The 26,198-nt window shown below is 45.3% G+C and overlaps 2 protein-coding genes across 9 annotated transcripts in view; one reads left to right on the plus strand and one right to left on the minus strand.

Annotated features, from left to right (window-relative positions):
• Positions 1-278: 278 nt before the first annotated feature.
• Positions 279-26,198, minus strand: part of CDS2 (CDP-diacylglycerol synthase 2) — a 25,941-nt gene continuing 21 nt past the window's right edge. Inside the window, exons 1-15 of one of the 8 annotated variants that reach the window (XM_035344975.1) lie at positions 26,139-26,198; positions 25,688-25,752; positions 24,433-24,606; positions 13,121-13,269; positions 12,025-12,121; positions 11,757-11,854; positions 10,846-10,985; positions 10,344-10,402; positions 9,503-9,585; positions 8,147-8,234; positions 7,746-7,814; positions 6,871-7,023; positions 6,442-6,561; positions 5,724-5,827; positions 279-5,054 (exon numbers count right to left, since the gene is read on the minus strand). The exon at positions 26,139-26,198 is cut by the window's right edge and continues 21 nt beyond it. In XM_035344975.1, coding sequence (XP_035200866.1) covers positions 4,925-5,054; positions 5,724-5,827; positions 6,442-6,561; positions 6,871-7,023; positions 7,746-7,814; positions 8,147-8,234; positions 9,503-9,585; positions 10,344-10,402; positions 10,846-10,985; positions 11,757-11,854; positions 12,025-12,121; positions 13,121-13,269; positions 24,433-24,606; positions 25,688-25,750 — 1,527 coding nt within the window. In that variant the 5' untranslated portion in view covers positions 25,751-25,752; positions 26,139-26,198 and the 3' untranslated portion in view covers positions 279-4,924. Of the gene's footprint in view, positions 5,055-5,723; positions 5,828-6,441; positions 6,562-6,870; positions 7,024-7,745; positions 7,815-8,146; positions 8,235-9,502; positions 9,586-10,343; positions 10,403-10,845; positions 10,986-11,756; positions 11,855-12,024; positions 12,122-13,120; positions 13,270-24,432; positions 24,607-25,687; positions 25,796-26,138 lie in introns of those variants that run through there. The other 7 variants (XM_035344980.1, XM_035344977.1, XM_035344979.1 and 4 more) reach the window with 7 other exon arrangements.
• Positions 26,079-26,198, plus strand: part of PCNA (proliferating cell nuclear antigen) — a 2,956-nt gene continuing 2,836 nt past the window's right edge. Inside the window, exon 1 of the mRNA XM_035344984.1 lies at positions 26,079-26,140. The gene's annotated coding sequence lies outside the window, so the exon portion shown is untranslated. The remainder of the gene's footprint in view (positions 26,141-26,198) is intronic.

Genomic DNA, 26,198 nt, shown 5'->3' on the forward strand with positions numbered 1-26,198 from the left:
CCACTCCAAACCACCCTGGAAACCCAGCCAGTCATGTCCCTTGTGCAGGACACAGATAGATGGTTGCTGCCTGCGTGCTCATTCACAGCCTCCATGCACATGTTTGCAGCCACCAGGTCTGCTCTTGGGAAGGTCCCCAAGGAAGGCGAACTATGGGGCAACAAATGAAGGAATACAAAGATTATTGTTCACAACAGGCTGAGCTGCTTTTACAGAGCATGGAAAGGTTTCCAGAATCTCCGCAACTTGCCAACAGTACTGAATAAAAGTCCACTAGAGATAATGGAACTTATATTTATTTAACAGTAACATATGGTATATAAATAGGGTAAATACTTTAAAATATACAATATATCACATTCGGACATTCGGTCAAAGAAAGGCAATTCTACATGTGTAGCTAAAACATTAACCAAAAGAACAATGCACAGAGAAAGAAGCAGATGGCAGAAACACATCAGGTCTGGGGAACAGGAGCACGCAAAAATTACAGTAGTACAAAACGCAGCTTGGGGGCTGATTACAGAGGTCAGGAACCACAGGAGCTGTCACGCGATGCTTTCTGCGGTGCATGCCTGTCCCCAGGAAGGGCTGGATGAGCCACAGTGATGGTTTCCACACAGCTTTGCTCTCCTCCTATAGCACCAAGCCAGTCAGAGGAGGTGGGGAAGGAAGAGACCAAGGCCTGGACGCGTGCCTGGATCCCACCAGTTGTGCTCAGGGGGACATGCTGCATGCATCGGGAACAGGAGATGCCTTAAAGTCTAAGATATTGGCATTTCCCAACCTGATGCCAAGTGTTGGGTGATGCTATGGGATTTTTGGCTTCACGAGCTGCACAGGCTGCCCCCTCAGATCAGTGTCAGCAGACTCCTGAGCCCATCACCAAAATGAATATCTGAATAATGCAGAGTGAGGGGTACAGGACATGACACCATACCCAGCAACTAGGTTTTAATGTTTCAGCGAGCACTGCAGGCCCCAGCCTGACGATTCAACTGATCTATAAACAAACTTGGGCTACAAACAAACTCGAAGAAGCAAATTCCCATCAGGGTAAGCCAAGTGCTCAACTGTACGCTCAAGCTGTGAGCAGTCCAGCATGCAGCCCATTTCACTAAATGACCTTCACCCACCAGCAAACACCAGGAACGTTTAGAATCACCTCACTCGGGCAGCCAGCTTGTCATACTTTGCAAAAGCACCTTTTTACTATGTGCCAGCTCTTTGCTTATTAAATACACTCAATCCAACTCTGTCTGCTCCGACTGGAAAAGCAGTGACTGATTGTGAGGAGGTGGTTTCCAAACCACCTGTCCCCTCCCGAGGCAGCACTCCTAACTTCATAGGCTTGACATCACACAAATCCCACTTCTCTCTTTCTCCTGACCCAAGCACCCACACCAGCCATTGCAGTATCCCCCACTGGTCTACTTTCCCAGTTATTTCCTTCTTGCTGGATGCAAGCAGGATGAACGCTTCCAGTTGTGGAGCCCCTGTGAGCAAAACTACTGTGCAATGCTAAGCTTGAGCCCTGCAGCTGGAGAAACTTTACGTGAGCATCCCTGCACTGCCTTAGCTAGACACCCCTGGTGCCTGCATGGCCTCTCCAGCAGCACTAGCTACATCAGCTTCCCTCCAAAACTACATTTGTGCAAGAACTGCAGCATGGCCACGGTCCTGCAAGGCTTAATGCAATGCAAAGAGCTGCAATGTGTCTTGCTGCACATCCCTGTACACACATTTGGCATCACAGCTAACACCTCCTTTAGGAACAGCCAGAGCCAGTAACAGTTGTTTTTCATTTCCTCTAACTTTCTAGGTATAACTTCAAATATTTACAGCAAACTAAAACCAATCCCAGGCTGGGGTGATGGGGAAAACCCACCAAATGCTCCCCCAGGCACCACACTGTCACTAAGCACTGACCAGTGCTATTACATACACTCCCAGAAGTGGTGCAGAAGCCAAATGCGTTTACCAGCCATAGCCTCAGCGGACAGAGGACATGCTATAGTGCTCACCAGTACTTTTCAGCAAGGCCAGCTATACAGCTTGCAGATGATCTTATCATCCCTCATCTCCCTCTCTTCTTCCTCCATTTCGCAAATGGATGCACTGTTCCCATTCAGTTTACTAAATTTAAGTGCAGGATGCCAAACCCTTTCCAAGTATCTTTACCCTTCAGGATCAAAACAGGTTTGGAAGACTAGCTGTCCACTGTACTGCTGGGGAGGAAGTAATAGAGCTGCACAGGAAACCACCCAGTGCTGCAGCTTCTCTCTCAGCTCTATGAAGCCATTAGTGCAGCTGCTTTGCCCTCCAGTGTCTACATCCAGCATTGCACCGTTAAAAAAGACCCAAATGCTACTCAAATCAAAAGCATGCACAAAGGTTTGGGGTTTTTGCCCCACTAACTACAACTAAAGAAACACAAAAGGTTCAAAGCAAGATGAGCAGGAGGCTAGAGAGACCCATGTGAAAAATGCATTGTTATAAAGAGCATTACACTTTTGTAATATTTATCAACATTGTAGCTTCTTCTGATGACTGACTTAGGAACCAACAGGGCAGTACCAAGGATTTTGGCAGATGTTGACATCAGGCAGGGAGAATCCAGAAAAGCACCAGCTTGTCTGACCACAGGGAAAGCTGCTTTTCAGGGTCTGCACAAAACCCTGTCACTTCCACATCTATTCCCAGTTCAGGTACTCCTTCAAGTGTCCTCCCTTTGCCTAGTTAAACTCAGACAAACCATTGTAAAATGCAGTCCAAATATTTTCTCTGGGGTGAAGCTAGATGGAAACACCTTCATTCTCCCCTCCAGGGAGCTTGGACCAATATCCTCTAAGTCAACACAAAATAAATCCATCCCTTCCTGATTCTAGCTTGAAAAAAATCAGGCTCCGCAGCTAGTCTAGGAAAGCCTCTACACTGTTGGTATTAACCAAATGCAATCCCAAATTGGCTCCATCTTAGTGGTTCTGGCCTCTCCCAGAAGCCAGGGCCTTTGTCAGCACCATGCTGATAATACTTTGTGGAAACAGTTCCTGCTTCTCCACAATCCGTGCTCTTGATCAATACCTGTATTTGCAGTGCAATGGGCACACACTTCTGCCCCACAGCCCCTGTTTACGGAGATGAAGCAGAACTTATGACACAGAAAGAGTCGTATAGAAATGTAAGAGAGATGTTGGTATCTATTCATGTATTTACGCATGCACACATGTGCTCTCTCGTCCACTCTTTTAAGGTAAATGAAAGCAACAGCAGAATCAGAATACAGAGTATGAAATATTTTCAGGTTTTTTATTTTCCATTGATGCTTAGCTAGTTTGCGGCATGTACATGTCTCCATATGTGGGGTGGTGGTGGTGTATAAGGTTTTTATCAGCAACTGTTTGAAAACAGCAATGTACTTCTGTATTATCTTTCCCTGTCACTCGTTCCCCAGGTTAAAATAAGGTAAAGTTTCTCTCTCTCATGCACAAACTGTGGAAAGAAGTAAAATCAGTCACCTTGTATACGGGAACATTGCATAAGGTCTAGTATAAACTGAAGATATCTTCACTATCTGATCACAAAAAAAAAAAAAAAATACAATCTCTAGAGCTCTCATTTTTAAATAATAAAAAAGTATGACAAAATAAAGGAAAGTACTTAGGTATTTAGATAAAACCTCCAACTATTAAGTGCAACCTATTTTTGACAAGATTTAGTAAGCAAAGCAGGACAGAAGCCTGCAGGTGAATGAACCCAGACTGAAATGCAACACAGACCGTGATAAAACTCAGCAGCACAACATCCAGAACTCAAGTAATGAATGGGTGATAGACATGATCCCTGAAAGAAAAATGAAATACCCAGGTGACAGCACCAGCAGGGTGCTGGAGCCCCAACCTGCAAACTCCAGAAACAAAACCAAGTTGGAAACTGCTCTCCAAATTAGGTAAAATATCCAAGTGTGGGGTTTCCAAACATCAAGAAATGAAGAAAGTGTGGTTCAATGTTTCTTAAAGGTTATTTGACAGAGGAAAAATGAACCAGGTTATTTAAAAGCTTGTTCTTATTTGGCAGGATTTACTCAATGAAACTTCAATGTTCTTTAAAACCTATTTACTCAGTTCAGTTTTGAAGCAATCTGAACCTCCCACATTCCTATGAGCAACTATCAGCTTCTTAATTCCTTGCCCCTGGTTTATTTCCAATTTAATACATTAAAAAAGATCGTCTTTGTCAAAATACCAGCCATAAGAGGAGAACGTGGGAGGCACTTGCAGAAACAGCAAGTGAAAATAGATACACATGCCTGGCTGGGCAGAGGAAACGTTAGCTGGATTAGTACAAAGTTCTCTTCCAATTAATTGAGCCTTGTGCTTGCCATGCAGAGCCTCCAAGGAGTCTGCACACAGGCGGATATGTGGCTTTCTGGGAAAATGAACACTGCAGTCAAAATTACCGCCAGACAAAATAATGGTCTCCGGAGCTGCCATTATGAATGCAACCTGGCACAAAAGCCAGGAAAGCTGCACAGCTTCACCTTCCCTGCTGACGACTTCCATGCACAGAGGCAATTGTACAGGAAATGTTTTGTGTATTCCCTGCACCCACAGGAAATTGAACTTTCTGCCCACATGCATCGAAGGTTAAGAACAGACCACGAGGACAGTTGTACCCTCTTACTTCACCCAACTTCTTCCAAGTCTTAATTCCTTTCCAGCTACAAACTCTGATTTGCTCATTTGAACCATAGCTATATAAATATATTATATAAAAAAATAACAAACACAAATGCAAACATTTACCAAGAAAGGAAGAAAAGTTACAGTGAAATGAGGCCTTGTTATTGTCTTAAATCAGGCAAGCCAGGAATTTCCTTGGGGAGGCTTGTCCGTTTTCAGTCCCATTCCAATCACGTGGCTGTCTATGCATCCTCCAAACTACCTAACATACCCTTGTCAACAAGGTGTGCTTTTAGCGTGTTGAAGATGTGGAGCTGCTGGTCTGGCCGCAAGGTTAAGAACTGCTGGATCAGTTTGCTTGGGTTAGGACCTCTGAAACACAAAAACAATCATTATCAGTGAGTTGTATTGCTAAGTCTCAATGCTCTGGGAACCCAAATGCAATTTCATCAAAAAAAACAGGCTTGAAATAATAGACATGTTGCCCATTCTTTCAGTGGTTCTACCCAGGGAGCCTAACTCTATTTCAGAGGTGTGGATATGGATTCAAAAAGCACATGATGCTGAACTGTAACCAACCAAATCAAATCTGTTTCAAGAGGGCTGTGGAATTTTCCCCTATTAACAAATGCAAAATGCCAAGCAGCCACATAAATTCAGTTCCTCAGCTCCTCCAGTACATCTTCTGTGCATCTATGGGCTTTCTTCTGTGTTTGGTTACAGAACATTTGCATACCATAACAGAATTAAGATTTTTCTGCTTGATCAGTTCAAGGGAAACCTTTTTCAAGATTCAGAGGTATGCAGAAGGGACTTGGAGGAGAGGACTGAAATAACAGACCTTAGGAAAACAGGTTGTTCCCATCTCTGCATGATCCTTCTGAGACATGCTTCCGTTTTTCAAGCCCCCAGCCCCTCTCTTTCTTTGTCTTGTTTTTCTGGATGTTAATCTCATGGGGATACCAACAATCTTGTATTGCAAGCCTGTATGTCATTTGAACTTGACAGAGCCCCCAAACTTCACTGGGAAACAACTGATACCTGATAAAGCTTGCGATGTACACATTAACAAAGGTAGCCATCAGGTACTGACAGTCAAAGCGATCCATGATACCTCCATGCCCTGGGATTGTGTTGGCGAAGTCCTAAGCAAAGCAGAAATTACAAATGTTTTCAAATGCTCATTATCTGTACTTGCTTACAAACATCCAGGCACTACACTCACATCCCAGAAGGCAAAAGTTAGATGAAAAAGAAATTCTGCTTGACCTCTTATTGGTTTTAAAAGTTTCTCCTTTATGAAGGCCGCCAGCGCCTGAGGGACATAAAGCCTTAACTCATCTATCACTCAAGGAAGGTCAAGGAAGGCTAATGTTTATCTCTTGCAATTCTGTCCTGCCTTTCAAGTCATCTTAGCTGCACAGAGACTGTTTATATGAAAACCAGCCTGCAAGGCATCAAGGGAAGGCTCAGATTGCAAAATATCCTAACTGGGTTTTTGTTCCTCTACCTCAAGTTCTGCACCAAAGCAGTGTTTAGAATATCACAGCTGAAATTTTCAGGTCTCTCCCCACACCCAATCAGTTAAAATGAATTGTATCAAGCACCCCCGTGTTATTTGTGACGTTCTCTCCCTTCCCAAAGTTCCCAACCTGCCACTCACTCCTTGGAGCACAGAGACTGCTTAGAGTGGCAGCAACTGCTTTTTAACTTTACATTTAAAAATGTAAATGACCTTGCAGAACCTGGGTGTCCTCACCTTAATTTTGAAGGCCCTCTTAAATCCACTAGCAAAGAAGCCTCCAAATGGCCCAATAAGGGAGGCGAAAGTAGACAGTGCAATACTGTGGATTTGGAATGGATACATCCGGACTGTTTTCTGCAGGAAAAACAAACATATCAGAGAAGGATTTCCATCAAGAACAGTACTGCTCACTTCCTGTCCTTCTTTCTATCCTAACCAGGCTTTAGACCAGCTAGTTTTCAAATGGCTTCATGTCCCACCAGACTTGGGACAATTGCTTTGGGTCTTAAACCCACATAGGTCATCACTGAATTCACCCTTCTTCTGGATGTACCATCATCCCTTGTCATGTTCCTTTGAATACCAGCAAAATAAAGCCCTGATCTCTTTTTCTGATGTTCCTATCCCAATAAATAAGACTTCAATCAAAAGACAGAGTCCTACCCAGCCCACCACGGACTGCAGCACCAAGGGGATGTTGTACTCCTGTAACTGGAACAGCTCTGATGGCTCACAGTCCACTGTGAAGCTGTTGGTGTCACTGTTGAACTCCACGGGACAGGTGAAGCACCGGTACCCAGACATCACATAAGACAGCTTGAAGGAGAGAGAAAAAAAGATGCAGTAAGAGAAAGCAAGATTAATACTTTCCTGAGCAATGACGCAGAGGTGCAATCAAGGGAAAAGGCCACTCAAGGAGACACAGTGAGGAGGGAGCCACACTCCCAGCTTCATTAAGAAGATTACTTTCCTGACAAGCAGCAATTGGCTAAAGGCAGAGTAAGGATTGTTGTTTAGTAAGTGCATCTGTTCAGCAAGCAGTGATCAGAGCCCTGGACAAACAGGCTGAGACAGGCTGCAATATTTGGCTGAGTGGACGGACACAACCAGACACACGGATTATCACAGAAACAGGGAAGAATACGCGAAGAGCACTGATTTCCCCACACAGCCTTTGAAATGATGCACAGAGTTCATCCAAGAGCAGCCCCAGATGTTTTGACTGCCCATGTACAGTATCTATGGAAATACTATAGTCTCTCTCCTTCAAGAGACAAAAGAGAATGTTTCAAGGACAATTATTCTACTGAAAACATCACAGGGACTGAAAACTTCCTCCAATATCCTGCTCCATCTGCAGAATCTGCATAGAGCACATAACACAACCATCAACCAGTTCAAATGCTGGTCAGTAAGGAAAACAAAGTTTCTGAGAAAAGCCAGTAGAGCTTAAAGCTTGGGTGCATTTTTTAGCCAAAACCATGTCACCTTACACAGGGAAGAGACAAAAAAAAATAAGCACCATGATTGCTACTTACCAGCAATCCAAACAAAACAGTGGCAAAAAACCCTCCAATAAAACCCTCCCAGGTCTTCTTTGGGGAGAGCTGCCAGAGGGAGAGAAAGAAGGGGATAATTACAAACTGTGCATTTATGGTCACTGCCACACACCTGTGCAGCCCTTCCTTGCTTGTGAATTGCTGAGGTAAATATAAATTGGTGCCAACAACAAAACAGAGTTTGGTCAGAACCTGACACTAACATCTTGGACTGAAATGGTTCATTTCACTTCACAATCTCAAAGACTGGGGCATGCACCAAGTCTAATTTGGAGGCTTGCTTCAGACCCATAATAAGTCACACCAATGGAGACCAGAACGCAGGACTATGACCTCAAGAAGCCAAAATGCCATCTTTTGTCCAATATAGAATTACAAACCTTGATGAGCGGTGTGCGGCCAAAGAAGAACCCAAACATGTATGCCATGATGTCATTGCAGATCACACAGGAAATCGGGACAATGAACCTAGATGGGAGAAGAATCAAACTGTTGGAAAGTGCCAAAATCAGACAATTCCAACTTAACTAAATGGGTAGTTGTTTTGAAATATGTTTTGCAGGGCCATCGTATCAACACCTCCCTATCCAATGCAATCTCACATGGTAGAAAATGACTTAAAGCTCTCAGGGCAATATGGGGGGTTACTCCAGTGTTCTGGACAAAAGAGCATATCGTGTATCCGGAATGGCCTGTTAGAATTAAGCACATCTTCTTCTGTCACATGACATGCTGTTAGATAGCCACCTCCTTTCCTCCCAGAGGGGCTGCATTTTCGCTGGAAGCAGGCTGCTCTCAAAGCCCTCTGGGATGGTTGAGGTGCATGCGGAAACGTGCAATCTTAAGGCAGCCAAAATTAGTTCCTGGCATTGCAGCTTCAGGGAAGATGAAGGCTGACAGCCCCACCATGAAAAGGGCTTCCCCTCTGTATTGCAACTGTAGTAAGCTGGTGAAGGTGCCACACCGCAATTTCCTTTCTTTCACAGAGCTGTTTTTAACATTATGCTGGCAGCGCTATGCCAAATCGAGTGCTGAGCAGAATTCTCCTGTTCATTTGCTAGACATGAGTGGACAGAGAAGGCACCTACACAGGCCAAGCACTGCATGAAATGTCCCTGCATCCCGGAGCAATATTCAGATGCCTCTCTACAGCTCTCTATACTGGCAAATAGCGCAAAGCAAGTCCTAAGTTGCTGAGGAATCATTCAGTCTTTTGCTTTTCTATTCTGAACAGGTTAGTCCCTGACAGGAAGCACTTTCTCTCCTTAGCCATTTATTAAAAAAAATAAATAAATAAAGTTTTAACTCAGAACATGGTAAGAAGACTCCAGAAAGACCTTATGGTGGCCTTTCAGTATATGAAGGGGCTTATATAAGAAAGACGGGAAAGACTTTTTATCATGGTCTGCAGAGACGCTATAAGGACCAACAGTTTTAAACTGAAAAGGGATAGATTTAGATCGGATATCATGAAGAAATATTTTACAATGAGGGTGGTGAGACACTGGAACAGGTTACCCAGAGAATTTGTGGATTCCTCATAACTGGAAGTGTTCAAAGGTGGTTTGGATAAGGCTTTGAGCAACCTGACCTAGTGAAAGAAGCCCCTGCCCACAGCAGGTGGTTGGAGAAGATGATCTCTAAGGGTTTCATGCAACCCAAACCATCCTATGATTCTATGATCATCTGTGTAAGGCTGCAGAAATCAAAGCAACTCAGAACACATGTCAACTCACCATATCATTCCTTCAAACAGGTTGTGAATGATGAGGTGCGACTGGGTAACAACAATTAGCAACGTCACATGGGTCCATCCAAACTGGAAGAGAAGACAGCATGCAGTCCAGCCTGCCTAAAGACCCTGCTCACACACATCACTGGCACAAATCAGATGCTGTTAGCTATCTCTTGTACAGAGAGTGGCTCATGCACATGTGCATTTCTAGCATGCACCTTCACCATAACAAACACCAAGAGGCATGAAGAGCCAGGAACAGTTATCCCTAGTAATTTATAGGCATGTTCTTCAGTTCAAGCCCAGAGCTGACCTTCAGGTCAGGCTTCTGCCAGACCAAGTGTTCTTTAGCCCACCACTCTCTCATACATCTCGCTCAGCCTTCTGACTAATTGAGAAGAACAAAAGGCCAATGGATATCCAAGCTGTATCCCTATGTGCTGATTATACTAAAAAGCAAAACTAACCATGTTGATGGTTAAATATGAGCAATACCTTACTGATGTTTGAGAAAAGGGAAACACAGCCAATACACCCTCATGGCAATCTACCCTCAGTACAAGAGTCAAACAGCCTTGTGCAGTTATCTCAGCTTGCAGAAAGTTTCTTAAGAGCATCCACCAGTGCAGAGAGAAAAGAATGCATGACTACAAGGAAATTCAGTCAGGACACCTCTCTAAACAGTTTGCTCACAGTAACTCTTCTTCAAGGCAGTGTTAAAATGCACAGCCAGCACAGAAGCATCTAGTGAAACATTAATCTATATAACATTTTCAAGCAGCCTACGTTATTGATTCTTCTGCCTCCAACTGGGGGCAGCCAGTCCCTGTATTTAACCTTACCATATAGAACTGGAGGCGATAATGTTTCTTCACCAGGCTCAAGACAAACATGCAGAAACCTGGTGAGAGACAGAATAAAAGTGAATGAGGGGGACATTTCTTCAAAAGTAAGAAATACTTTTTTTTTCCCCTTAAGAGAGAATAGTGCACAGCTCCTTAGTTGTTTTTGTTTGTTTTTTTTTTTTTGGTTGGTTGCTTTGGTTCGTGTTTTTTTTTCTGAATAAAGCACTATTATCTGAAAGTCACAAAATATTGTTGCCTTCAAATTATACTTAGACAAGTAAACATCAATCCTAATTGTCCCATACAGTTTAGGGAGTCTCCTTCTACAGAGCCTCATGCAAGAGATTTGTCACCACGCAGCCAATTTACAACGTCACTGAAGAACAGAGATAACTTGCTATAGATACTGCATTGGATACAATACAGGACAAGAGTAGTTCAAGGAGATTTCTTCCTCCCAGTCCAGACAAGTTTAACCACCAGAAAATGTGGTCTCTACCTGTTAAGTACAGGGCAAAAGAAATGAAGCGGTGGTATTTGCTGAGAATTCGCAGGGGCTCCTCCCTCTGAACCAGGGTGAAGAAATAATCTGTCACAGTCTCACCATAGAAAAAGTAGTTAACGCAGAGCAAGAAGTACCTGTGGAGAATGCAGATGTTCATTAGCAGGAACTCTAAAAGGCTCCTGGAGAAACACAGAAAATGGCTGATTCCTAAGGTCTTTGTATTGCTCTGATACACTGCAAACAGACATCCTGCAAAGTGACAGCCAGATCTTTATCTCCCCCAGTTTAGAAATATCAACTTCATTTCAACTAGTGGCTACATCACTCAGCTCCACTTTGCAATGGATCATACTGTCTGGGTTTGGTTTTGGCCTTCTAATGCACAAGGACTGTCTGCCTTTAGGTGGCACTCAACAGGCCTCTGTGAGTGAGCTCATGCATCCTAAAAGAAAACAGCCCATATATCCTAAAAGCATTGCTCCTGCCCTCTCCCCAGACTTCTCTTCTCTGGCAGACAGAGTTGCTCAGCCCAGCTGCGTCCCAGTGTTCAGCCCTGCTTCACAACCACTTACATACTTCCACCCACCCAAGCAACTATGTCTGTCTCTTAGTGCTGATGGCTGTCAATACTGTCATTGCACAGATCATAGGATTCCAATGCCTACACTTCATAAACAACGGGACAAACTTTATCAGTATGGGTTCTTTCAAGACACTGATGTATCAGGATTTAGCGGGGCTTTTCCCTTACAAGGGCCGCTAACACATGACTCTAGTCAACACACAGCGATCCCATGGTCTCTGGTTTGGAAGTAGCCAGATGATCCCCTTGCAGCCTGTATGCAGTGAGGTGAAGCATTATTGCTGCACACAAGCATGGGGAGGGGAGCAGTCACCCTACTCACCAGCTGAGCGTCCTGAACCAGGGCAGGTCATACGAGTGATACACATTATAGCCAATAGTGATAATCTCATGGAAACATTTGATCTGGACACACATCACCTGCACAAAGAGAGAGCAGCAAGCTGTAACACACATTTGTTAAATACCTCCTTCAAGGACATTAAAAATGAGTCAAAATACAAGTCTCTGAGCTGCCAACCCCAGCAATGGTCCCAGCAACCTTCTCCACTATTGCTGTGAACATAAGGGCATCTCTCTGGAGCACTTACTATCATCATTAAGACCATGGGTCCCAAGTAGATGATGATGAAGAAGAAGGTGATCATTGCCAGAGTGAGGATGCCTCTTACCCACCAATTCTTCCATCTAGGCCACAGAGAATGAAAGAAGTTAGAGAAAGACAAAACAAAGCAAGGAAGCAGGACAGCACTTCTGTTCTCTGTGCATCATGAGCAGGAAACCAAGCCCTGAAAACCCCAAATTTCTCTTTGGTGCTGCCAAAAAGCAGCAAAGGGAGACCTTGATTCACTGATCAAGGCCCAGCTGCAGCAGCTGCAAGGCTACAATTCAGTTCAATCTTCCCTGCTATGAATGTCATTAATACAGAAAACATTAGTCAGGATCAGAGCATCTCCAAGGGCACTGAAATGGGATGGGAGAAGTGTTTGACCCTGTTCTACTCCAGGTTTCCCACACCTTGGACAAGCTACATGATTAGTTCAAATAATGTACGAATCATTACCCCTCCCTGCACTTCTTTTCAAGAGGAGACATGGGTCCTGATGTGTTGTACCTTTGCTACTCCCCAAGAAATCCTGCCTGGAGTCTCTCCCAGCCACAGAGGACATCTGGGAGAAATGCCTTCTCCTGTGATATGAATAAGGGCTTTTGCCCCAAAGCAGCATGCAGAAGCCATTCCCAGTTTGTTCTTAGATCTTGTCCTTATCAGCACATTTTTCTCATGCATTCCTACAGAAATGGGTCACACTAGAAGTTAAAAACCACCACAGTTGAGTATTGAAAGTGCTTTAAAGCTGAACACAGTGTCTTCTGCCCCACTGAGGCCTCCTTTCAAGACTAAGGACACAACAAGGCTGCCCTCCTGCAGCACTCCTCTGTGCCAGTCCACTCCCACACACAGCAGCCCTGAGTGCTGCACTCTGCTCTCCCCGCTAACATCGCCATCACCTTGTGCTTCCTGTGGCCTCAGGGACACCTCCCCATTTGCATGTCATGGGAGGAGAGCACAGCACGACTGGGAGCTGCTTATTCATCAGCCATCACCATGCTGCCAGGGCTAGGAAAGCCACAGTGAAGATGCAGGGGCCCTGGCAGCAGAGGGCAAAAATGCTCAGTGAGGGCTACCTTGAGGACAGGTTGGAGAGAGCTCTGTTCAGGACCTCTGGAGTGTCATCTGATGTTGGCACTGGGGGTGATCCTCCAAATTCAGACTTGCTCTCACTGTCTGATGCTGTCTCTCCATCCAGCTTGTTCTCAGACTCTGACTCCTGCAACTTAAAGACAGATAAAGAGCTTAATGTACAATGACGACAATGAAGAAAATCAGACCAGCCCACAGGATGTGATACTTACTGCCTGTCTGCTTCTGCATACATGAGAGAAAGAGGGCAAGAAAACATTCCTGAGGTTATACCCATGAGAAACAACATCAGGTGTTTTAGGTGACTTGGACGACGGCTTTTACTCTCTAGCACCCTCAGCAGTAGCTACAGGATCTGTTCCCTCTGAACTGTTAAAGATGCCTCACAGCTGTTAAGAAGTATCTCCAAGTGCAGCAAGTGCTTAAGGGACACCGGCTTGTTAGCAGGAATTTTTACAAGGTCTCTCGATCCCCAGGCAGATCTCCAAGTATGCAGCATCGCCCAAATTAGACAGAAAGAAAGGCCTCCAAGTAGACAGGCTCAAGGCTTCCAGACAGACTTTTCAAGTGCAAACTTAATATGTGAGCACTAAAAATAACATTGAGCCCATCCTCAAAAAGCTGAAGAGGAAGAACAGGGCTTATCGCTCAGGCTCCACCACCCTTTCTGGCCAAAGAAGAGACCTGTAACAGAAAAAATAGCATGTGCTTTCCCTGCCCCGGTATTATTGCTCTACCACCTAGCTCAGAGCAAAGTCCTGTATTTAGGGGTAAATAAATAAGGGTGAGGCTGGAGGCTACTGAAGGCTGTGCCAGAGGCCAGTGGTGGAAAAAGGATTACAAATGACCTCCTGGCTCCCAGGCATTCCCATGCCCTCTCCTCAGGGCTTTTTCCTCCAGTCCAGCTTAGGAATAGAGGACAGACCCAAACATGCATGCTTTGCCCCTCATTTCAGCAGCAGAACGTCATCATGCTCCTGGATGCTACTTGAAGCAAGGAAGGAAAACGTCAATCCCAGGAGAGTGCTTGTGCATCAGGCAGGCAGAGCCCAGGTCTCAGAGCATGGGCTATTTTAAAACTCACTGAAAAAAATAGCGTGTTTGCAGGAAAAGCCACAAGGAAGCCAAGCTGAAAAGCACTGGGAGCCCTGCAAACAAAGCGACTTCGTCCCTTTGGGCCACCTCCAGGCTCCCCCATGCTCAGAAAGGGGTGACCCCACCAAACGAGCATCCCCTGGGACTGGCTTGCTGTAACCGCATCAAGGGGTATTTGTGGTTCACTAGAGCAGTAAGACTCGAGTAGCAGCTCTCTTCTTTAAGGCGGGAAAAGAAAACACCCCATCTGTAAGGTATCAGTGGCTGTGGGCTTGGTTCTTAAAACAGACAAGGATAGCCAGCCGCTATCAGATGGAGACAGCTAAAAATGTGCCAGGGATCACTTCTGGGGACGAGTGAAGTGCCAGCACCGCACCAGTCACACCCTGCACTGCCTCTTCCCTGCCTGGCTCTACACTTGCTTCCGTTCTCATTAACTAGGGATGAAGAGGAGAGCTAAAACAAACTCTTCTGCTGGCACTTGCAAGGGTTTGGAGAGCTGGTGAAGAAATATAGCTTGGCTTTATTTCAGCTGTGATTGACCTGTAAAATCCAGTGGTCCCACACACTTCCAGAGATGCAGTGCAATTTAGCTGGGAACACTGAAAAGATCAAATCCGTAAGGGCAAATGGCAGCAAGTAAAGACTGGAAATAATAAAAACTCCCCAAAGACCATGAGTATCACAGCATACAACACAACACAGGAGAGGGGCACTGCTCTAGAGCAGGCTTGGGGAAAACAGTGCACTGTATTTAAGTACTGTCTGTGTCTCACGTTGCAATGCTTTCTCTACGCTTTCCCTAAGAAAATAATTCTCTAAAGAATTCCCCTACAAACAACCTGAATAACAGAGAAGAGCTTCAGATCCTGCCTGACCAAGCTCAGTTTCACCTTCTGGTCTTGTAGGTTACCTTTAGGAAAAGTGATCTTTGCTTCTTGTTTCACATTTTACAAACAGAAAAATTAATGCAGCTGATTCCAATCAAGTGAGTAAGGAATTGCTTAGGTACTTAGCCTGTACAAATGATGGTGGTTATTCTAAAACCAAAAACATGAAGTAGAATTTTAATGCAGTCCAAGTATCCATCATCTTGTGCAAGTCCCAGTCTCACTGGTCATGCGATAAAAGGTCCAAGCCAGCCTCCCTGCATTTTATTCCCAAAGCACTACCATTGCAGGGCTAAGTGCAAAGCAGGAAAATTATTCCTTGCCTGTAGCTCATAGGATCAGAAGTTTCACAAAGTGCTCAGAGACTAAAAGAAAGGGAAAGAGCACTATTGTTTTCCTCTCTTCCACTTCTGGCCAAGAAAAGGAAGGATAAAAGCATCTGCATAGCTGAAGGGACAGAGGAATTTGATGTTGCAACCTAACAGCTGCTGGGACGGGCAGGGCAGATCTCTGCCACAGCCCAGCCAATGGCTTCTTGTACAGACACTGATGTTGAAGCTTAAGGGACATAAAACATATAATCAGTTACCTGATCCACTGGATTTCAGTGCAATGCTAAACCATACTTCGTGACATGAAATTATTTGGTCCCTAAGAACAGGAGCAAAGCCTCATGGAATCAGTCCAAGAGTGCATGCATCCCACTTTTCCCCACTTCACTCCCAGCAGTGGGAATTGGAGAGGTTGTGCAACAAATATGCAGTGTGTGAAGCCCCAACAAACATTGCCACTTTATTTCCAGAGATTCCAAAGAAAGTAATCAAGAATTTTGCCAAGATAAAGAGATGTTATAAAGGTGTTACATGCTGGACTCATTCGTGGTACAGGTCTTGCTTGTTCAATTTAAGCCTGAAGGGAGTTGGAAGGAAACATTTCCTTTGGTGGAAGAAATTGCCAGTCTAACTGATGGCTAACATACATTTTAATGTCTTAATTTTGAAACCTGAGCAGTTTCAGAAATCAGCTTTTCTCCCTACTAAGATCTCTCCCTGAAATGGAGTGATGAGATTATATAGGACATTGTGCCAGATACAGGCCATGGGGAACACTCAGGAATTGACATTATTTTCATACCTTTTATGCAAATTGCAACCATCACCTTACCAACCATCAGTTTAAGCAGCTGAGCAGGGTGCTAAGTAACTTGTTAAAGCCTAGGCATGATGCACCCTGGTCTTGGCAACTTAATCCAGCTGCAGCATTGTAACACCCTCCACGCGTTCCCACCACTATCTCACAAGCCCTCAAACTGAGCCAGACAGATCCCGGTCCACAAGGGATAATCATCAGGCAGCAACGCTTTCACAGAGCAGCTTGTGGCAGCAAGAATGCAAGCTGGCACAGACAACACCAAATGATGCTCAGCAAGGGCTATCACCGCTGAAAATTTAAGCTCATTACAGAGCTGCTGCTTCCACAGGGGTTGTGACTGTGAAGAGCAGGCCTGGGCTACGTTAAGCCAGAACTTGCAAACAGGGTGTGTGCAGCAGCGGCAGCACAAACAGCATTTTGGGGAAGCTGGGTCTAACAGACGGGACGGTGTTCTGCCATCATTTCTGCAGCTCCCCCAAGAAACACCAAGTTTCTGATGCCTCTTCTGTGCTGTTTCCTCCAATCTCTGCAGCTGAAATGAAAGCCCAGAGAGACTCAGACTTGCAGCAGGCTAACCTAGAAGTCACAACTTGTCTCCTTTCCCAGCTGTTGGGCCTTGCAACATCCTTGGACCCTGCCACAGACATCTTTTGTGCCTTTTTGTTGTTTGTTTGTTTGTTTTTAAGATTCTTCCTAAAACCAAAGCTATTTAGCCACAGGCTAGTCCTTACATACATCTGACTACCCTTGAGCCTCTTGTGACTTTGAGGTAGCACAACACTTGTACCTAAATGCTGCAATCTGGTCTCATTCAACCAGATGCTGCCCAGACAAATAAAATTGCAGCCCCATCACCTTTCAGCAACCCCACCGCTTCCCACTGGTGCTACTGCACCAAGATGTAGCTGTCTCCAGCTGTATTTAATCTGTATTCTCTTACCACGTCCTGTCCTCATCATTTTTTCCTGTTAGCTCAGCAGGTGAAACATGCTCTGCCTCTCTCCTCTCAGTCAGAAAGAGGGCAGCGCATACAGAGTGCAAATGTGTAGTGAGATGTTAGAAATCTGTGTGCATGGTGCAGAGCTGGGGAACAATTAAAGCCCATTAGTAAGAATAAAACAAGCTTTCTGTCCAGTTACCTTGGAATCTGGCTTTATTTTTCCCATTTCCATTAAAGGGTACACATTAAGTCTACTAAAACACTATCAGATGCAGTAATTTTTACTGGCTTTGTTACCAATATGGAGTTTTTAATTTAAGAGCATTTTTTGCGTGCAAATCTGCTTGTTCAGCAAACCCATCACTCCTACAATTTGTCAACTCAGATATTGAAAGCTGCATTAAGAATCAGGAGAATAAGTAATGCAGGAATACAATCAAGATACAGCAGTGTGTATTTTACCTTAGTTGACTTTTACACAAATAACAATGAGAAGAAAGGATAAAGCATACAGATCTCTGTGAGTTTTTTCTCCTGCCTGGTGAACCAGAGCAGATGTGGAAAAAAAAAAAAAAAAAAGATACCTACTTGCTTGATACACATGCGAAATTAGTAGGTCTCAGCAAAATTTGTAAACAAACATTTTATCATGCTTAAGACAGATTCATGGAGAAATGAGTCATCTTAGCTTTCTTTAAACAACTTAACTCCTGTAAGCAAGCAGTACAAAATTTGTGCTCACACTGCAAAAGGGCTTTCTTGCAGCAGAAGCCAAGTGCTTTTTTTCCCTAGTATCCATGACATGATCTCAGTTGCCATAGAAACAAGTAAGCTATCTCCCTGCCAAAAAAGATTCTGCCCAACAGAGATACAGTTAAGTATTCAGTGCTGGTGGATTCAATTAGTCCAAGAAATTCCACTATTTGTGCACCTTCCTTGAAGCAAGGCGTTGCTTTATTTAGACTTCCTGCTAGACTTTAACAAAAAAACTGTGATGGAAAATGTTAATACACTGCTAAAGAGAAAAATAAAGTTGCTTTTTGAGGCAATAAAATTGTCAACTAGAACAACAGTTGCCAAGTGTATTAAAGCCTCTACTATTCTCACCCCTGAGCACGTTTGCAGGACCTAGGCCAACATGACTAGTCTAATGGATACAAACCCAACAGCCTCAGTTATAAAAATCCCCATGTTTTGCAAAAGTGGCTTTATGTCCCATGTCCAGAAAAGCTGTCTGCTCTTCCCCTCTCCCTTCCTCGCTGCTTTACCTACACGGCAGTGCTCACCTCCAACAGCTGCCATGCCACAAAGCCCACCTCAGCAGAGACACAAAGACCTCTGTCCTCAAGGTGACATCAAGGCAAAACATCCTCCCATTGCTCCCTAATTACAAAATACTCTCTTCTAGATGTTTACAAGCTTAGAAGGATGAAACAAGGTAGAGAAGTTCAGAGACCATTACCACTAGAAGGAAGTTGCACAAGTGCCCACACTTGATTTCTACCAAGGTTCTAGACAAGCCCATCCAAGTGGGCACAAAGTACCTCATGCCATAGGGAGCTCTAGGGGAACACGCTTGAACTTCAGTGCAGTTATCCTTAGGGCAATTAAATTCAAGCTTATCACATCTCTCCATCAACATATCCCACCATGCTAGTGCCTGCTCGATTCCTGAAAACCCAACCAGTGATGAAGGTCAGTTTTCATCCGTGTTGACATGGGACTCCCTTCTCCACCACCCCGTAAAACAAATTCCAGTTGAAAGCACACAGAAATTAGGGCATGCCTATAAACTGAGACCAGTAGTGGATAACACCACAAAAAGCATAAATGTTTGCATTGAGACTGACATATCTAAGAAAACACCCATTGTCATCTCATATCCCTGATGTTGCCTGCTTTGTTTTGAATATAAGCAAGTTCAGCTCACTGCTGGGATGTGACCAGGGGTTTGCATAGTTTGCCTTTAGCAGAACTGCCTGATACAGAACCCTGATCTCTGTGTCAGCAAATATGATTCATGCAAAGTTGCACATCCCCATGATTCATTTGGCTAATCCTCTGCCTGGCCCCCAAATTAGCACAAACTCCAGGCTCTGTTTATTCCAGGAAATCAAAAAGGTAAATGCATCAGCCTTCAAGTCCTTCAGAGAAGCTACTGTACACAAAGAGTACAAAAATGCATTGCCAGTTCTGTCATTCCCCAGAATTTCCTACTGCTAAGAAAACAGCCTGCCTCTCCCTCTAAAACACTTGACAGAGATGTTTTGGAGGTAGGTTTCAGTGCTGGGTTCTCCCAGATCTAATTGGCACTTCTCTGCCAGCACGGCATTTACCAAACCAGCAGACTTTGTTGTCCCTGCAGAGACAGAAAAACACATACGGAAACACTAAATAAATCTCCTAAGTGCCTTTTGGAACCCATGTCTGAAAGAGACTACCCCGCCTTGGAGCTGCGTCTGCACGGTTCTGCACAAACATTTTGATCTGTTGTTATTTTGAAGAGCTGTGAGAGAGCACAAACAGCTCTGTAGCAGCACGTACTCTATTTGCATCGGAAGGTTAGTACAGGAAAAGTCTATTTTTGTCATCCGAAATGAGAGCTTGTATCACGCTATGGCTGATGGCTTCTGACCCTCAATTCCTCTGGAGTTATACATGTTTTTCCAAGTCCTAATCAGAAAACAAAAACAAAAACAAAACCTTACCAGTCTAGTTAATTTGCTGACTGTAAGCTGACCACAGAATCAGGAAAATCATAGGCTGGAAAACCCCTCCATCTGGTCCAACCGTGATGCCACCCTCTTGTTCACATTCCTCCATCAATCACTCCAGCTGGCTTTATTGGAACTAATCAAAGAAAGGAGGCATACAGGACTTGGCCCAGTATGTTTATGTAATTCTCACAAACCCAAATCAACAGATTTCTGAAGACACAGCTATCATTATAAACCCACAGGCTACTGAACGACTTGTTCTAAAGCAAAATCTATTAATCTTCATGGTCCTTTATAATCCCAGTATGTAAATCAGAGAAAATTCATGTGAAGCAGATCACCAACAGGGACAGATACTAACACATTTTGGGTGAAAACAATAGAGCTACCGACAGGCAAGGTAACCGCCTCAAATATCTGCAGATGTGTCCTGCCCAATACAAAGAAAAGTGACAGTATTCTTTCCTTTAAGAAAGTAAATACCTATCCTCTTGGAAACACCGTGTCTTCACATAAGTTGGTTTCCTAAGGCTTTTTTCTGCATGTGCAGTCTACCCTGGTGCACAGCGCTGCTCATTAAAAACAGGCAAGCGGATAAAATGGTTTTCTTGCCACATAATGTGGGGTATGTGGCTGATGGACAGGAAAGTCAGCCCTCTGTTTAGGGAAGGATATGGCATGGCCCTGCTGGAAAGGGAAACAGACATCTCGTCACAGCTTTCTGCTTCTCAGCACCAAGCATCCTTCCACTCCCAAGAATCGACCCCAGCATATCATTTGCAAGCATGTGCCTTCAGCAGTGCAAGCAGACACAACTCTCGCATGAAGCAGCTCATTTGAGTGCTGAGCAAGAGTCCCAACCTCATCCTGCAACGGCGGGCCAAAGACAGCACGAATACCTGTTGAGAGGCACCGGTGTGCCACAGCCTTCCTCAATCACCCTGCACCACACTGACTTTACAGTATACAATGCCAAAACACAGCAGTGAGTGAGGGTAGACCACTGGGGCAGCAAGAGAGGGAACTCAGTAAGAAGCTCCCAGATCCACTAAGACCCAACAAGATACTTCAGAAAACAGGTCAGCCATCTGCCTGGAGGTAACGGCCACTTTTCAGATGCTGCCAAGAGAGACACGAGCTTAGGAAATGTAGCCCTCCAGGCCAGACAGAAATAAATCATCTAGTCATTAAATAAGGATGGGAAACACAAACCAGCTCTGTCCTTTCCAAAGGGCTGAGTAACAGGGTTTAACCTCAGCACTGACAGTCTCCGTGCTTGCTCTACCATGCACGAATGCTGCACACACCTCCTTTCAGACTGGGAAGGAAAGGACCTCCTTGCAGCTCAAGGCGGACTCATCCAATCCTTCGAATGACAAAATCTTCTTGGGATTAAACTTCTCTGGCATCACCAAAAACGTGCAAGGAAGTGGGCAGTTCAGAAGAGAGCGTGCATTTTGCAAAAAGAAATAATGGTCTAGTCAACCACCATCTGAAGGAAATTACAAGCAGCCTGTAGTTCTTTCATCAGCTCCACAGCAGGCCAGAAGCTGGCTTAGGTATTAAATTTTACAGCCAGTTATGAGCTCCCTAAGAAATGTAATCAGTCCAATTTCTCATTGCCACAATTAACAGTGACAGATAGCAATGTTGGCAGTAACACATAAAACCGAACATTAAACAGCAAGAAAGGCTGGAATGTATTCTCACATCAGACCTGAGATTGTTGCTATCTACAAAGAATAAAAGAGGTTCATGCTTCAGCACAAGCCAGACAAACTGATGCTCAGCCTAAAATCTTAAGAGCTATTTAAAAAATAAAACTTTGGAGTGAGTGTGAAAAATGGCTTGTAGTTCTGCCTCTTTTAACCATGGGTGACGAGAAAGAGAGGCATCACTGAGGTGTTTTATTCATTTTGGTCCTTCAAGAACATCATCTTGTATCACAAAAATCCCAACAACCAGGAGCTCTCCTGTGACCTGGATTTGAAACCATTTAAGTCTTCATGGCTCCTGCACTGTTATTTCTCTACATCCCACACCCACCCTCTCCTGAGCCAAACACCAAAACTGGAGCTCCTCCATCCTTTCACACACCAGGCAGCCCTTCATTCTCCCAGACCTAAGGGATCGTTACTTGTCAGCACCAGCATTCAAACATCCAGCATTTACTTCGCTCAGCATCTTCAAGGCACTTTAAATCACTAGGGCAACCTTGCAAAATGCCTGGAAGTGCAAGAATCACAAGGCTTGCATACCACAGTCCATTGCTTTTTGTAACACAGTATGGATGTATCCAGGTAAAAAGTCATGTCACCAGTCCAAGAGCTGTAAAAAAAAAAAAAAGTCCTCTTCATCAAATCCTTTTCGAAGCATGGAAACCTTTCACCCCTGCACACTATATGCCTGCTCTTCAAGCCCTCATGTCAGTGAAACAACACCCCAATCACTGCCACCTCTTTTCCCATAAGAAATGAGAATGCCCAGTTGCTGTGGGTGCAACAAGGTGCCAAACGCTGCCCAGTGGAAAAACTCATCTGCGTGGGCCGTTGTACAATAATGCCTGCCAGCACCGTGGCAGCACGGAGTATTTCCATTTGCTTTTGCAGCTGCCACCCCTCTGAAAAGGGATGGTATTTTCCAGAGATACACTGACTGCCGGTGACAAAGGGGTGGGTAAACAAAACCACAAGTGACGTAAGGGTGTGATCTGCAGCTTAGATAAGCCTGGTCTCAACAATCCTGCCCTCCTCCCCCCCCACAGGACAGATGCCTGAGAACCCCCCTGGATTTTTTATAAGCCCCCTTTGAGTACTGAAAAGCTGCAATAAGGTCACCCCAGAGCCTTCTCTTCTTCGGGCTGAACAGCCCCATCTCTCCCAGCCTTTCTTCATAGGAGAGGTGCTCCAGCCCTCTGATCAACTTCATAGCCCTCCTCTGGAGCCATTCTAACAGATCAGGAAAACACACAAACAGGAAAAAGAGCAGGAAAAACCCTCTGTTTTCCCTGTCCAGTCAAATGAAGCACAAGCTACTACTGAGGAATGATCTTACCATCCCGTGGTCTAGTGGGAGGCGTCCCTGCCCATGGCAGGGAGGTTTGATCTAGATGATCTTTAAGGTCCCTTCCAACCCAAGCCGTTCTACAATTCTAAAACAGCAGAAACATTCAGGACAGCAGAAACATTCAGGGGCTGTGCATGCATTGTGGAACAATCTTCTTTTACACCTTGCCTATTGTCTTTGGAAAGTGGAAAAGTGAGAAGGCAGTGACCTGTTTTACATAAAGAATGAGTCTGACAAGCAAAGGGAAGAGTCTACAAAGAGCAAGGGAGGATGCAATCTATATGGAAATGATAAACTAGGACTTGTTTCTATCATCTAAGCTCAGATATCTACACATGAACAGCAACAGTTAACAGCATTTAAGTTATTTCGGCTAAAAGAACAAATAACATTAATACAAGCTTCCCTGGTTGTTTTTTATTTTTTTAGCTAGAGAGATCAGACGGAATTCACTGATCAAACAGATGTTGCCTTCTTCCTTTTGGAACAAAGACCATGTGCTGCACAACAGTTTTACAAAAACTGATTCTAAAATGTTCTTGCATGATGGTCTCAACTGAAGCAGCACAGTTTCAGCTCTAAGTATTGCTTTGTGCCAGAAGGGAGGAAAACATCAAAGCTGTGACACTGTACAAGGGTTAGAGGACCAGAAAGTGAAACCAGCCTCCCTCTTTCATTATCCAAACAGAGTAAAGGGAAAACAAGTGCAAAATACAACTTTATGGGTCTAATCTTGAAACAAGCCCTATTGTTTACACCTCATTTTACTTTGTTCCTTTTAATAAGCTAAGAGGTCTTTCCAGAAGACACGTGTTTTTGTAGAATACAACACGCATTGCTAAATTATTTTTGTGGCAATGCCAACTGAATGACAAGGCAGAAATGGGAATCTCCCCTCTTGACAGCAATACTGGCACGTAATACACTGGGCAGGCTGAGACCACTGATAAACAGTACGAGCGCAAGCAATCCTGCTGTGTTGGTTTTATACTGATGTTATTCCCAGACTCTGCCAGGCATTTCCCAAGCACTAAAACACAACAGCTTGATCTCAAGGGAGAAAAAAAAAATCTGCCACTCAAGTATACTGCCACGCAAAATGCAATGCCATACAGTTTTTCTAATGGCAGTATTGCTGTTACCAGGTAACCTCCTACCATACTTGATTTTAGCAGTTTTGGGAAATTCTCTGCCTCCTATAACTGCCTGCTAGTGGTAAGAGACGTCATGTTCAGCACCTCAGAGGAGCTGTTGTTCATTGGTTGAAGACGTCTTTTTTTTTTTTTTTTCTCTTGCAATTCATCTTAGCTACTTTAGGATGAGCAGTATGACATAAATGTTCCCTCTCTCTTGTAAGGTACTTCAAGTCATCAACTCCAAGGTAATACCAGAGGAGTCTTTTAGGAGGCTCATTATATGAAAAAAAGCATACTTGCCTGAAGATGACAAGATTGCACCCAAAATAGCAACCCTCTGACCTTCTTTCGGAACACATCACAAGTAACTAAAGCAAGATCGCAGCTTGGCCGAGGGAGTTTGTTTGCATACCAGTTAAGCTGCACTGGTACTTCCAAGCTTCTGAGGGACGTCTTCCAACTCCCACAAAAGTTCTGGAATATAAAAGTCCCTGAAGATTTTCTGCTGCAAAGTAAATTCCAGCTGAGACAAATATGCCTATTTAGAGGTCAAGTTTTGCTCTATGCACAACAATGAAATAGAAGTGGTCCTATTTCTGTCTTTACGGAGGTCGGCAGATCTGGATGCCAGACAACTTCATGTAACAGTCAAAAAAAGGCAGAAACCTCGGATCCACATGAAGGCAACCCATTCTTGATGCTGTCAGAGCTTTCTGTTCCAATTCCCACCCTAATGACATCAGAACAATAAAGCTTACCCAAACCTGACTGTACAGCTTCTGGCAGGTGTTAACCTGGCATTCAAAACAGCATTCAATGTAATATTTAACAGCAGTAAGTGTATTATTTCAATTGCAAAGGCAGTTTTGCATGATGATTTCATCCTTCTCTGAATCATGTACTTCATGCATCAGTAGAGAAAACACATCAATATGATGCTAAGGGCAAATGGACAAGCATTGGTCTGCCCCAAGATACACGCATTTAATGGGAAGGCAGTGAAGGACTGCTTTTCCCTCCCGGTTTTGCTCTCTGTGACCCTGCAGTTATTATTTACATAGAAAAGCTTTCTTTTGCTTGACCGCTCATCCCTCCTGTTCCTTTACACGCCGGGGGGGGCACATGAGTAAAGACGACAAGGATGAAGTCGTGACCCACTGACAGCCAAGCATGATGCACCCGCCTGTGCTTAGGTTTTAAACAGAAGAGATGCTGCAGGAAAACAGTCGAGTTCCCTTCTCACGGCTGTTCTTCGGAAAGGCACAACCGGTAAATGCCATTAAACCACCCAAGTTCTGCTGCCAGCGCGCATCTCGCTGCAGCACAGGGCATGCACTCGGGGACGGCCCAGCATGGACCGGGGACGGCCCAGCACGGACCGAAGCCCTCCCCGTGAGCAGGGGTCGGAGTCCCCGGGCCAGCCCTCCCCGGCCCGGCCTGGGCCTCGCTGGCTGCGGGCGGAGCCCGGGGTCCCCCCCCCACGCCCCGGGGCACGCAGACCGCGCTGCCCGCCCGCTGCAGGCCCGCTGCCCGCCGCCCCCGGCCCGCTCCCCACCTTCTCCTCAGGCTCCCGCGCCCCGCCGGGCTCCCGGCCGAGCCGCTGCCGCAGCTCGCTCATGCCGATGCCGCCGCCGCCGCCGCCGCCGCTCCGCGCCCGCCGCCGCCGCCAGGGGGAGGCCGAGGGTCGCGCGCCGCCGGCCAATGGCAGGGCGCGGGATGGCCGCGGAGGTGGGGCTGGCACAGCAGCGCCGTGTAATCCGCGTGCCGATTGGCTCCCGCCGAGCGAGGGGGCGGGACAAAGGGGGATGAGTGACGTCGATGTTGCTCGGGGAGCGGGGAGACTGTCACGTGAGTGAGGATCGGGCCCCGAGGAGGCAGAGGAGAGCCGCCTGCCATTGGCTGCGGCGCGGAGGGGGGCGGGGCGTAGAAGGCTATAAAGGGGATGTTCGGCGGGCGGCGCTAGCCGACGGCTGCGCGTTGTGTTTGCGTTGTTGTGCTGGTGCTGATCCTGCCGCCGCTGCTGCTGCCGCCGCCGCTGCTGCCGCCGCCGCTGCTGCCGCCGCCGC

This window comes from Oxyura jamaicensis, chromosome 22 (genome assembly GCF_011077185.1).
Source record: "Oxyura jamaicensis isolate SHBP4307 breed ruddy duck chromosome 22, BPBGC_Ojam_1.0, whole genome shotgun sequence".
Lineage (NCBI taxonomy): Eukaryota > Metazoa > Chordata > Aves > Anseriformes > Anatidae > Oxyura > Oxyura jamaicensis.